The 13,907-nt window shown below is 36.1% G+C and overlaps 1 protein-coding gene across 1 annotated transcript; it reads left to right on the top strand.

The window, feature by feature from the left end:
• Nucleotides 1–8,388: 8,388 nt before the first annotated feature.
• LOC114534399 (EGF-like repeat and discoidin I-like domain-containing protein 3) lies at nucleotides 8,389–13,833 on the top strand. Its single transcript, XM_028555837.1, has 5 exons — nucleotides 8,389–8,419; nucleotides 8,989–9,227; nucleotides 9,999–10,029; nucleotides 10,937–11,262; nucleotides 13,028–13,833. Exons 2-5 carry the CDS (start codon nucleotides 9,138–9,140, stop codon nucleotides 13,172–13,174), a joined length of 594 nt encoding a protein of 197 aa, XP_028411638.1. The 5' UTR covers nucleotides 8,389–8,419; nucleotides 8,989–9,137; the 3' UTR covers nucleotides 13,175–13,833.
• The last annotated feature ends 74 nt before the right edge of the window (nucleotides 13,834–13,907 follow it).

Raw genomic sequence — 13,907 nt, 5'->3', positions numbered from 1 at the left:
CACTTTTAGGCCGAATAATATAATGTCGCCATAAATATTGATTACACCACAATTTCTACATTTACTTCAGTCTGATATTTTGTTTATTGATAATATTTTCATTAAGGGAAATTAACTGAAACAGCAATGAGGCTCATTGGTCATACATTAAGATTCTTTACTCCTTTAATAACACTCGTATTTGCTTTGGAGGATACCGTCGCCAGTGTAAACTTTTGTTACGATTCAAGTTTTGAAGGTAAGAGTGACCAATTCATAGCCAACATTTTCATGATTGTAAAGCAAGCGCCTTTAAGGAAGAACCTGTTGATTTTTTGTCATTACACCGACATATCATATTTCACCTTATTGCCAATCATTTTTCTGGCTAGTTTTAATGCCATGACAAAGGCGCTTTAGCTTTTTGGCCAATATAGACACGCTGAACTGGTCAACCAACATCATGGTGACTGTTGTGAGACTGATCAGGACAACTCTTTAAATCTTATTACCGCGACTTTACATTATCGTTTCCAACCTTTTGTGATAACAAAGAATTTATTTTAGAAACAAAGAATAGCTAAGTATTAAAGTCCTCGAATATATTTTTCTACAAACTTCAGGTTTCAGGCTAAATACAGCAATTCACTCAACCGCATTCGTCTATGATTGGGTTGACTGTGCTGGGGAGTCCCTCAAAGAGCCCTGTTGCAGATCTATCAACTTTAAGAAGGAGTTCATCTCAGAAAATGCAGGAAATTACAATTGCGAAATGTTGCATAATGTCATCACCGATGCATCCAACAACTTATTGGAACCAAACTCATCCTACGATTACGTATTTTTTCATAACCCAAAAAAGGTAAAAATTATATTCTTAATCATTAGGTATTGTGGACTGAAACAATCACTCGAGCGCAACATTTGAGGCTCTCGCACCGGCATCGCAAAAGCATCGGTTCGATTCCTGCCGGAGGACCTACAGTATCAAAAAAACGTTTACAGTTAGAAAAACGTCGTTAAATTAATCAGCGCGCAATGCTTGGTAAAGCCTTTGGCGGAAATAAGTTGTTTGACGCCCATTGGTTTATCTGACAGCAAAATTGTCTCAAAAAAGTACCATTTGTAGAGTGAGAATTTGTTAGCGAAAAGCACTTTTGAATGAGCTTGCACCGAAAAATGACACGTTTAAAATGCAATCTGATTACATGGGGGGGAAATATGGAACATGTTGTTTTAACTAACAAAGTTTTAAAGCATTTGGTCAATACCAACGCGAATGCATAGCCGCCAAATCTTGGATTATTTACTCTCTTTCGTTTTTAAATGTCAATTTTAAAGCCTCGTTAATTATGCAATGTCATGTCCTTGCACGCCAATATTTTTGCGTAAATTAGAAAACTTTTTACAGCGTTTAATTGTAAAAACTGTTGCAATGTCGATCCTTTACACTCCTCAAAATTTCGTTATTTACTGTGTTCGTAATTATGTTGTGATTAAGCAGAACGGAAAATAGCTCTGTCCTGCCTTTTATTATTATTTGTCCGTGAGTTTCGGTATGTTTGCGCTGTCTCAGCAACATTTCAGCTTTGAAATTTTCCCAAGTGTATTAAAATATAAATCAAACTGCAAAGAATTATTTTTAATATCAGACACACTGATGGCCCAATTGTTTCGCCACTCTTTTTAAATCATAGCTATGCCACAGTACACATAGTCAACAAAGAGCGTTTTTAGTTAGAGAGTATGATCGCAACAACAGAAATGTTACACGAGTTCTTGAAAGGTTTCAAGAACAGTATCCTCACGAGCGTTGTGTATCTCGTGTAACTGTTTATAACAAAGTACATCGTAAACGGGACAAGCTGCAACCTAAACAAGGGCAAGTCTGGCCGTCGCAGGACAGAAAGATGTCCAGTAAATATTCAGGCAGTTCGAGAAGCACTGGAAAACCAGAAAAATGGTGCACCTAGGATAAGCGCCCGTCGCAATGGTCTTGGTTTGACATCCGCTACATTCAACCGCATTACTCGACTTGATTTGAAATTCCATCCGTATCAGATGATCGAACGACATCAATTGTTGGACAACGATTATCAGCGACGAATAAATTTTTGCCAGCGGCTACGTCGTCAAAATCGGTGATTTCTCGAAAATGTTGTTATTGGTGACGAGGCCGGATTTGCGTTGAATGCCACTGTGAATACCCACAACGTGAGAGAATACCAACCACGCGGTCAAAAGCCTTTAGACTTCAACTACCAGTGAAGCAATGATCGCCATAAACTGACAGTATGGGTTGGCTTAATGGGTAACGGCAGCATTATTTTATCCATTCTTTTTTCGACAAAATTTGGACGGTGAAGGTTATCTGGAGATGCTGAACGAAGAAGTGATTTCTGCATTACGCAGAATGCGGCGTTTTGGGCCCAACAGAAACGGCTGATTTCGGCGTCTTTGGTGGATTCTAGACGGCGCACCACCTCATAGGAAGAATATTGTTTCAGAGCGATTATTTGGAGAACGACTTGTTGCATCAAACCATGCAGTTGAATGGCAATCGAGATCCCCAGATTTAACTCCGTTAGATGTTTTTCTCTGGGGTTACCTCAAGTCTAAATTTATGTGACACCACCGGCTAATCTAGACGACCTCGCGGATCCGTAACGAAATGGATATTCTAAGGTAGGACAGAACCATGGTTCGTCGTGATGTTAATAGTATAACTGCTAGGGCTGGTTTATGTATGGAACGAAATGGTGGTCACGTTGAAGATTAAACAGAACAATGTAATTTTTGGAAATAAACATCATTGTAAATAAATATTGTTAATAATATCTACGATCAAATTTCCGAAACAATGTTCAAATAAACACTTTATACGTTAAAAAGCTTAAACAATGCTTGAAAGCGTAAAGTCCCGTGGGGAAATCCGTGTTATAATTTATGCAAAAATCTTAACGTGCAAAGACATGACAATGCATAATTAATGAGGCTTTAAAAATAACATTTTAAAACGAAAAAGAGTATAAATCCAAGATTTGGTGGCTGTGCGTTCGCGTTGGTATTGACCAAATTTTTCCTGATTTTTTACATAAACATACATGATGATATGAATTATCGCATCACCGGCAATAATATTTCACCATAATAAAAATATCGAAAAAAATTTTGGGCAAAAAAAAGCCAAAAATCTGACCCCTAGGTCCAATTTACGGTCTTTAGCCCAAATACTCGCTGAGATATTTAATTTTTTACTTCTGCCCGTACAGCCTCATACGGACCGCTTGCGTAACCAATCAGATTGCAGAAACCCTAAAATATGAACTCGGGATGCAAGAAAAAAAATTATTGTAACTTCGAATTTGCTCTTGTAAATCGCTCTAAATTGATAAGTTCAAAGTTTGTTGGAAAACGCGGACTACGGTCTCCGGACTCTAGAGTGTTCTCTTCACTTATAGCAAATATTTAGATTAAAATATAATTGCATTAAAATTGTTATGAGAAATAATAATTTGACACGTATTTGTCGCATATTATTCAATATTAAATTACTGTTAAATATTTCAGAGTTTTAGAACCTTTTCGCTTTCATTTATATTCCTTTTTTATTCTTAAAATGTATTTTTATTCCAACATGTAATCCTAACAATACTTTTTAGTTGGTTTGTGGGTTAGAAAATTTTCTAAAATACCTCATTTGGCATTTCAATGGTGACGTAGATAAGCGGGCAGCCTCGTTCTTAAATTTCTAACATTATGATTGCGGCGAGCTGCCAGGAATATCTAACGATTACTTGCCGAAGGCGGATAATTGTTTTAGTATTTTTGCACAAGTGAATTGCATGACACAAGAATTGCATTTGTTCACTTGTCTCTTTGTAAGAAACGTCTACAAAACGGCTAGCTGTAATTTTGAAATTAGTGGTATAATTATTCACCTGAAGGTGTATATAACAAGCATAATACGTCCAATTTGATCAATCAGAATGCAGGGTTTGGTATATCCAACTGTGCAAAAATTCTAAAAGTTAATTAACACGATTCAAAACGCCCTTCGTGGAGACGCTTTTGTTTCAGTTCGTTCAAAATAGGAAGCTGTTGCATCCTATTCGCATTAACTGAAATCCCGCTTACGCTGTTAAAGTTCTATGATCACAGCACCCTGGGTACAAGGTAAAATTTACAATCTTTAACTAATTTGTAACAAATTATACGGTGAAAGAATTCAGTGTTGATCATGATTTATAACCCCAACAAATAGTAACGTGGCTATAAACTAACAGACGGTTTTTGAAGTAAGGACACAATTCGGGTACTATATATACATTCTAAGGTCTGAAATTTTGAGGTTTGTGGAATTAACATTCCGTCCAGGAATTATGGGAAAAAGATTCAACACTGTTCGAGATAATATTCTTATTAAATTTTCGATAGAAACATGTAGGTTGTATGTTCCCGACCTAATGATGCACTAGCGACGTAGACGTATGTCGCGTTGCAAAAAGCTCGACACGACCAAGCAAACCGAAATTATCACTTCGACCCGTTGCATGTAAGAATATTCCAGTGCGTGTAATTCATGTACAGTACTGTCCAGAAAGTTCCTAACACTACGGTTGCGGCTCGGTTGCGGTCGACCGACAGAAATGGCAGACGACCGCAAGGGGAAAAATACAATCGTGTTTGCCGTTCGCTTTCCAACGGAATTCTATGAAGAGATAAGAACGACAACACAATGATCATATCGAAAACATCTTATGAAATGTCTGTCAGACCGAGTTCCACCGAGGTTCAACATCGGTCTTACCGCGGTTCGACCTCAGTCTTACTTCGGTTGAACCGCAGTTTTTTATGTTATTTCTGGACAGTACTGTACATATGTCAGGTTTGCCACACATTTGTATTTCTCGACACCTAGAACAGAGCAAATTCTGGCTTTCCGCCTGAGTATATCTATCCGTCAGTCTCTTCCACACTTGACAGAAGTCAATGATAACGCATGAAGATAATTCAGCTGAAGAATTTGTGTGAATAATGAACATAAATAACACGTTGCACATCTATTTATGCATCTTCGGCAAGATGTGAGGTCAGATGTTTGAAAAAATATACGCTTAGTTTCCCTTCCTCTTTAAAATCACGTGATGAAAATATTTCGCTACTTCAGCAAAATATTTTGTTGCTTTTGATGACCGAAAGTGGTATTTCCTGACTTGGCATTTTCGTGTTGGAAATCAAGAATTATTGACAGAATTGAAAGTTAATGCCGGAATTGATTATCATGATTGAGAGCATGGGAAAAAATTGGAAGAAATTAATACTTGAGTTGAGTCAGGAATGCAAATTCTAGAGAAACTTTAACATTTGGATTTTTAAATACAAGAAACCGTTTAATAAAGAGGTATTGCATCTTGGTTCATGCATTGCATCTTAGTGTTTTACATTGCCAACGATTTGTGTGTGACTTCATATAAACTAATATAGAAAGTAGTTTAGGGCAAATTGATCGTTGATATGTTATGGCTACGTTCATTAACTGTATTGTCAAATTTCACACGCGCAACCATGCAGGTGTTTTTTCGTATTAGCATTTCATGAACAGTGTTGTCCAGAAATAGCAAAACAAAAACCGCGGTTAAACGAGGGTCAGACCGAGGGCGAACCGTGGTGAGACAGAGGTTTAATCTCGGCCTAACTCGGTCTGACAGAAACTTCTTAAGATGTTTTCGATATATTTGTTGTGTTGTCGTTCTCAGAACGGCTATTGCGAAGGTATTTTTCCCTTTGAGATCGTCTGCTGTTTCTATCGGTCGACCGCAACCGAACATAACCGCAGTGTTAGTTTATTTCTGGACAGTATAATGCAGCTTTTGACAAAAGCAGTCATGCATGTTTAAAATTGTTACTTTGTCTCTACTTTTGCTTTGAATTCCAATCATTTTTGGAAACATCACAACGGGTTAGTGTTTCATTAGACTGCCCATAATTCAAGGAGAGAAATTGTCAAATTTTTCGTTCAATGAAAAACTTTGAATTTTAGGTGGTCCATTACTGTGTTGGATTCAAATTAAGAACAACAGAAAATGCTCAGCAGGGAATGCTTAGTAACTGTCAACTGACTAATGTAACCAATAACAGCTGTAGCGAATTAGCGAAAGGGGATTTGGTTTTGATGTATGACGTTGAAGCAGTGTTAGAAAAGACAGAAATTGTTGTTAAATTTGTCAAAATTTAAAGATCGAAAACTCTAAAAGTAAAAACGCAGCTAGTTGTCGTAGCGATGAAATTTTTTGAACAAACAGTGCAAAAGAGTCATGATATCAAAGCCCGTTATCATATTTATATTAGCTCCTAATTATTATCAGAGCTCTGAAGCGGTAACATGGAAACTGGGATTGCTGTATATCTTGAGAAAATGGGATTCAGTTCTAATAACTAGGATTTTGACCCTTTTAAAGGTTGGGGTTTTTCTTATAAAAGTCCAATCGGGACTGGAATTTTGCAAAAATTCGAAGTTGGAAATGGGTTTGGGACGTATTAACAACATGCAATAGTTAACATTTAAGGCACCTCAACTAATTGTTCTTTTATGCTAATTGGACTTTACTTAACTAATGTAATGCGTCATTATTGCAGGTGGCAGTAACTTCTTTAAGTAAATTAAAGGACACGGCAGAAGCTTATATTAAAATTAGCAAGGTTTAGCTTTTAAGTTGCTTAGCAATAAGACGTATTTTAACACTTGCGTGCTAACACCTGCGCGTACAAGTACAGTAATCGAATTGTCGTTTACGTCGGGATATTGAACTTATATATGTTGAACTTATATATGTACGTACAGCAAGACCAGAGACTAGGATTATAGAAATAAGGTGAGGTGGTGATTAAAAAATTGTTTGGTTTGAGTGTCAGGTTTTAAGATCAAAAGAGTTAATAATAGACTTCAAACTATCTGAACATTGCCAGGCTACTTATGTCTGAGGGTTGAGCAGTTCTATGGAACTGTGTCTGTAGAACTGCTCAACCCTCAGACCTATGTAGCCTGGCAATGTTCAGATCGTTTCTATCAAGAACGTATTTACATTCGTTAGTGTCTTATTACGACGTCGATATGCCCTGTACATGGTCATTGCACAGAACCGGTTCATGTCATAGAGTTTAATTAACATGCAAAGAGAACATATGCATAGCCTGATTGGAAACTATATTTATTTGTTTCTTAAATCATCTTAGGCCGCCAACTATCTTATCTTAGATATTTTCCAAAAAAAAGGAAATGAACAGCTTGATTTTCGAGCTTGTGGCATATGCTTGTTCTTCGATTCGTGCAGCTATATAATTTATGTTTCTCGTGTGTGTTATTTTTTTTGTATATGGAATCGGAGGAATGCCTTGCATGGGATCAGTACCCCGTTCGCATTTTTTCCGTTTGAGCATTGTTCAATAAATTTGATTAGACTTACGACGAACAGCGGGAGCCTAGAATCTCATCGGAATTCCGGTTTTGAAAAGCACCTTTTAGAAGAGTTATACCGGATAAAACTACTTAGTTACGAGGTATTGATATAGCATTACAAATATATACCCGTAAACAGTAAAACGTAAGTAAACTTTACTTTTATTTTTCCTAACAACCCAACGAACTTGATAAAAACTCTAAATTTGATTATTTTCTATAGTTTTGCGAAAGGGGAATAACTAGATCTTCGAGGAGAATTAAGATCTTTTAAATGAACACCCTTAATTTTCGATTAGCTACTTAGTTTCAAGAATATGTTGCCACATTATAAAACTGAAATAGCAGTTTATCAATAAAAACGTAAACAAATCGTTTATTAACAGTCCGGACTAGACATTGCGTTTAAAGAAATTTTGCCTCAATTTAACTATACTTTAAGTTAAAATTTCATTTGTAAATTTCACGACATTTTAATTAAAGTAAAAGAAAGATTTTGTTTTACAGCAATGCCACATGCAATAGAGAATAGTTAGTAAAAAAACTTTATGTACTGAGCAATTCGATCGGTGCTGTAAAAATTATGATTATATATTTATTCAGTTAATGGCTACGATTAGCCAGTTATTCCAACTAGCACCGCGGGAAAACGGCTGCGCATGCGCCAAATTATGAAAAATAAGAAGCGTTGAAAAGTCCCGAAAACGGCAATGTTTTTTTCTTTTCCTGGCAGTTGTTACCCCACGTATTGCGAATTTTTTTCAAGACGCTGCCATGTAGGCTGCATGCTCTCTGGTTATATTGGTAGCATTTGGAAAATAAATTTGAATGGATAGCAACAATTTTCAATTCAAGGAACATATTTTATCTAATAGGCAATGTGGTTCACAAAAAACCTCATTACTCCTTTATTAACATTGGCAATAGCGGTGGACAACACGATCGCTAATGTGCACTTTTGCTATGATTCAAGTTTCGAAGGTAAGATTTAATTGCTTATATAGTCGACGTCGTAAATTTGACCCAGGACGCAACTTTTAAGTTTTCTACTTCAATAAAAAAAATTTCGTAGATTATACCAATCATAGTCCGTCTTTTTTGACCAGTTTATATGAGACAGCGCTTTAACGTTCTGGGGCCAGTTTTAAAATTTTCTAACTACATTTTACGTAGTTAAGGTGGTCTGATTTATTCTCTCGTTGTAACATTGATTACATTTCAATAACAATGTTGACTCGATTAAGTCGAATTATATCAGTGGTTAAGAATGGTTTGCTATAAAAAGAACTACATCACAAGATGCAACATTACAACTATATTACAACATAAGTTCAAACTATGCTCGCGATCAAACAAAGAATAATACATTCTTATGGCGAATTTTTAGATCTGTATCAAGCTTATAGCGTATCTCGCCCCCCCCCCCCCGTTACCATGGTACAGATAAAACCATATTCATATTATAGTAGTTGTAACACAAGTATTGATATAGAAGGTTTCAAATCGAGTAAAGAGGGTAATCGAGTATAATATTCCGCCGCACACTTTAGGTTTCAGGCTAAATACAGCAATTCACTCAACCGTATTTGTGTATGATTGGGTTGACTGTGCTGGGGAGTGCCTCAAAAAACCGTGTTGCAGATCGATCAACTTTAAGAAAGAATTCATCGTACAAAATTCAGAAGATTATAATTGCGAAATGTTGCACAATGTCATCACCAATGTATCAAAGAACTTGTTGGAACCAAATTCGTCCTACGATTACGTATTTATTCATAACCCAAAAAAGGTAAAATACATCTTACGTATTACAATTTTAATCATAATCAGTCTTCAATATCAATAATATTAAACAACGTGCAAGCGGTAGTAAGAATTAATTAAAGGTAGTTGCATGAGGACTCAGTTGAGGTGAATTAATAACAGTAGACAATTGGGATTCAAGTTACAATGTACCAAGAACGTGGTTTACCAACATCTACACATGTAATATACCAGGTGATCTCGCGCTTTTATTTTAACCAATCAGCGCGCGCTATGAAAGGTTGTCGAAATAGAAATCCAAATTGCAGTATTTAACCGATTATATAACAATTTTGTTGGACTTTACGAAAGTGATAGAAATTTTGTGAATACGTTTAGTGATAACAAATGAATTTGATAAAGATAGATTTGATCAGAAATGAATTGACGAGATTTCGAGCTCTTTCTTGCAACCGATATATGGGTTTCTATTTGATAACCACTGAAATCTAGTCCCCTCGTGCCATTTTAGATCTCATGGTGGCAGGAGAATTCCTATGAAATTCCTATTTACTAATCGCTTGCGCCAAGAATAATAATAATGATGCATGCATATATGGTGTCTAGGAGTTGTGTAACAAACACCATGGCGAGCTTATACTCAACATGTGTGCAACGTATTTATATACCGTTTGGCTAAGAATTGACTGATCCCCCTTTGAACTAAATTGAAAAGTATGAAAATTCAAAAGTTTGGTTGCGAAATGTTGAAACTAATGAAAAATATCACAGTGTTGTAAATTATATTTTACTTTAGGACTATAATGCAAGTTGCATAATTCCAAAAGGTATGTGTTCATTTAAGATTCTAATAGCAAGCGTGATTGAATTAAATACCTACAAAACGGTATTCGTTCTTATAATGTTGGCTAAAATAGTACACTCGCAAGATTACATGACGAGCAACAACGTTTATGGTTTGAAAAATAAATGAAAAGTACATAACATAACTAGCTATATTGTTTCTGGAATATTTCCGAGTAACTAAATTTTTCAATAGCTGTTTTGTAAGTGAATTGAAGATGCATAGGAGAGTCTTGCGACTTCTGCAACGGAGAAAATTATATTATTGTTTTCATATTTGTTTTTACCTCCATAATTATGATTATATTATTAATCATAACATTTTTAGACTCTAAGTGAGTGAGTGTCTAGTATCACAGTATCTTTACACAATGGCGTAGCCAGCCTGACGATTTTGTCCCGCTATGTAAATTTCGAGTTATTACAATTATTCATGTCTTTAGAAATCTATTGTTTCACTGTCGGCGAACACCAAAATATTAACATAGCGGGACAAATCGACTGGCTGGCTACCCTACTGTCTTTACAAGATCGTTAAGTGGGAAAGGGCGGAATTATCTATACATTCATGTTAAACGCGAAAAAATAGTCAATTAAAAGTGGAGTCAGATTCGAATAATTTTCAACAGGATAAAATGTTCTGAAACCCTGCAGAGTTTAGGCTTTTCTTTCTTAATTAAAGGTTGAAATTTTTATTCTGGTTTGATATTTTATAAGATTATAAGATTTTTCATAAGCAACTTTCTACCTTCGAATCATGTAAAGCGCGATTTCGTTCACGATCTGCAGGAAAAACATGTCATGAGAACAGTTTCCTGACTGACTACACTACCTAACTATAAAATATATAAAAATTTCAATTTAAAATTACCAATCAATTGATCGATACAGAGTGCAAAATGGCTCTCGGGATGGAAAATGGTGATATTACTGATAAGCAAATCACGGCTTCCAGCGAATGGAAAACAGATCATGGGGCGGCTAATGGAAGATTGAATTTCACACCACGAGATGGAAGAACAGGGGCATGGTCATCGGGGCGCAATGATGTTAATCAGTGGCTACAAGTTGATTTCCAAAGGTCTGCTCTTGTAACGGGCATAAGTACCCAAGGACGCAATGGATTGAATCAGTTTGTTAAAAGCTACACCGTCTCTTCCAGCCAAGATGGAGAAAATTTTCAACATTTTTTAGAAAATGGAACGTTTAAATTTAAGGTGCGTGTTCTCCAAAACTTATACCTATTACTAATTTTTTATTAATATTTTATGGAGCAAAAACTTGTTGTGCGAAGATGTGCAGTTTATTAATAATTACCAGTGTGACAGGAATTGCGACACTGGTGATAAACCCTGCATGGTATTGTTAGCGAAAGACTTTCACACAAAAGGAGTTCATTATTTTGAAGCAGCCATGTTTTTTTTAAATTAAAATAAAGAGATGTTATTCGCGAAAGCATCAGAAAAATTCCTAAATTTGAACTTACGATAGCGCGCAAAATATCTGAACGAGTGCCTCAAGATTACACTATTTATAAACCAAGCTTTTTAGGTTAAATAACTTTATTTAGCGAGCAATGTTACTTGCATAATCTATAGTAAACATGAAAGTTCGAATTGATAGCCAAATGAAGACGACTCGTCAATGTGGTGGTCTATATGCATGCTGCCACAAGTCTAGTATCGCTTTTACAAGTTTTCATTCTTTAAGGCCAAAGATCGTTAAGAACTCTTAAGATGATTTAGTGAAAACGTGAATTTTGTATGTTTCTTATCATAGGCCAGCCCAGAAATGTTTTCTTTCTCGAGTCTACTCGGTCTATTATTATGTCATATTATTATGTCAGAATAATAAAATAATAAAAGACCGAGTAGATTCGCGTACACGCGCGAACGCCACGAGAAAGAAAACATTTTTGAGTTGGCTAAGTTTTTAGCACGATTACTCGCATACATGTATTCCTTTTCCGCCAAATCTTCCCACAAAAAAGACCCTAATTGTACAGATTTTTTACGTGCAATTATTCCCGTTATTCCCATTTTAATAAAAATTCTCCCAAATCTCAATAAAAGATAATATAATACGGCATGAAGTTAATGAGTTCACGGCAACCAGGTGTATAATCCATCGTTATTATCGCTACTCTGGTTTTAATAAATTAAATGAAAGTAATCACCACACAAAGATTAACTCTCACGACCCAACGTTTCGACACTCCGTCTAGTGTCTTCATCAGGGGTGATCTGATGTTGAAACTCGGTTCCTTGTATACTCTTAAAAAATCCCCTGTCCCGACTAGATTTAATTCCTCAGAGGGTGGTTCCTCAAAAAACGGTTTCGCTATAGTTCCATACATTCACGGAATTGCAGAACCAACCAGGAAGATCCTGAATCATTGTGGTATAAATTAAAGTTGCTTTAAAACCCTTTCAGACACTGGGACATATTTTCGCGAAACCTAAGGATCGCGTAGCGACTAAACAGAAAACTCATGCTGTATACTCTATACCATGTGGTGATTGCGAGAAAGATATATAGGTGAAACAAAACACCAGTTTGGCACACGTTTAAAAGAACAGCAAAACAGACTTGGCGGAACACGTGTGTCAAACTAACCATAACATTGCGTGGAACGATTCAAAAGTCATTACCACTAATGATCGTTATGGACAAAGGCGTTGTTTAAAAGCCTGGCATATTAAAGCGAGTCTTTGTGCCCTAAATAGGGATGACGGAAGCTATTTGCCAAAAGAATATTTACATCTGATTGATAGATGACGTCATTTTGAGATCATATAAGGAACCGAGTTTCAACATCAGATCACCCCTGATGAAGACACTAGATCGGAGTGTCGAAACGTTGGGTCGTGAAAGTTAATCTTTGTGTGGTGATTACTTTCATTTATTAAAACCAGAGTAGCGATAATTACGATAGATAATACGACGTTCTAACTGTGGCAAATATTTTCCCAATATCTACAGGAATTCCAAGGTAACACAGACAAAAATTCCATTGTCCATCACACGGTGATTCCTCATATTTCTGCTCGGTTCATTCGCATTCATCCAACGGCTTGGAACAACCATATCTCGATGAGAGTTGAATTTTATGGTTGTTATGTATATTAATTATAGCAAACGTTTTCATACATACGTTTTTCAAGATTAATGTTTATTAATGTCCTGATCTGTTCTTCGTAGCATTAGTAACTTATTTATTTATTAGTAATTCATATGTCTTATTGTGCAACATATATGCATATATGTAAAGGCGATGTTTTAATAACTTTTGTTCCGTTAATAGGCGTAAGGTTTTAATGAGATCTCTATTATAATTATGTGATTCACCTCTTCAGGTTTAGGTATTTTTAATTTTGAATGTTAAATCTTGTAACATAGAATGATTTTATGCAAGAAAGATAGTTAACTTCGAGAGCGATCATTTCCAGGTTTTCATAACGCAGTCTTAACGAAATATTTGAGCGAAAGCGCTCGCATGTTTTTCATTGTTTGCAGATATGCCAGCAGTCAAAGTTCTGTTGCTGCTTTCTCGTATGCTGCAATCCTACAACGAATGTAACGCTATACGAACAACAGTTTGGCATAGCAGTTTGACAATAGTTTCATGCATGCGCTTGCATACGTTGTGTTCAATTCCTCCTATATCACGCTTTGCTCACGCTCCTTCTTGCAGGGCCATCAAGAGACATGCATTAGGGAGATTTAGCAGCGACTACGATTACGAGATTCGTCATACTCGCGCGTTGTTTGCTTACGTTATCCGCTAAAACTCGTTGGGGTTTCATGTACGAAATTTGCCAACAAACTCGTATTTAAAAACCCGGCGACTATACGAGTTTTG

This window comes from Dendronephthya gigantea, unplaced genomic scaffold (genome assembly GCF_004324835.1).
Source record: "Dendronephthya gigantea isolate DGI-Jeju-01 unplaced genomic scaffold, DenGig_1.0 000099F, whole genome shotgun sequence".
Lineage (NCBI taxonomy): Eukaryota > Metazoa > Cnidaria > Anthozoa > Malacalcyonacea > Nephtheidae > Dendronephthya > Dendronephthya gigantea.
This window is presented reverse-complemented; position numbering and strand designations above follow the sequence as displayed.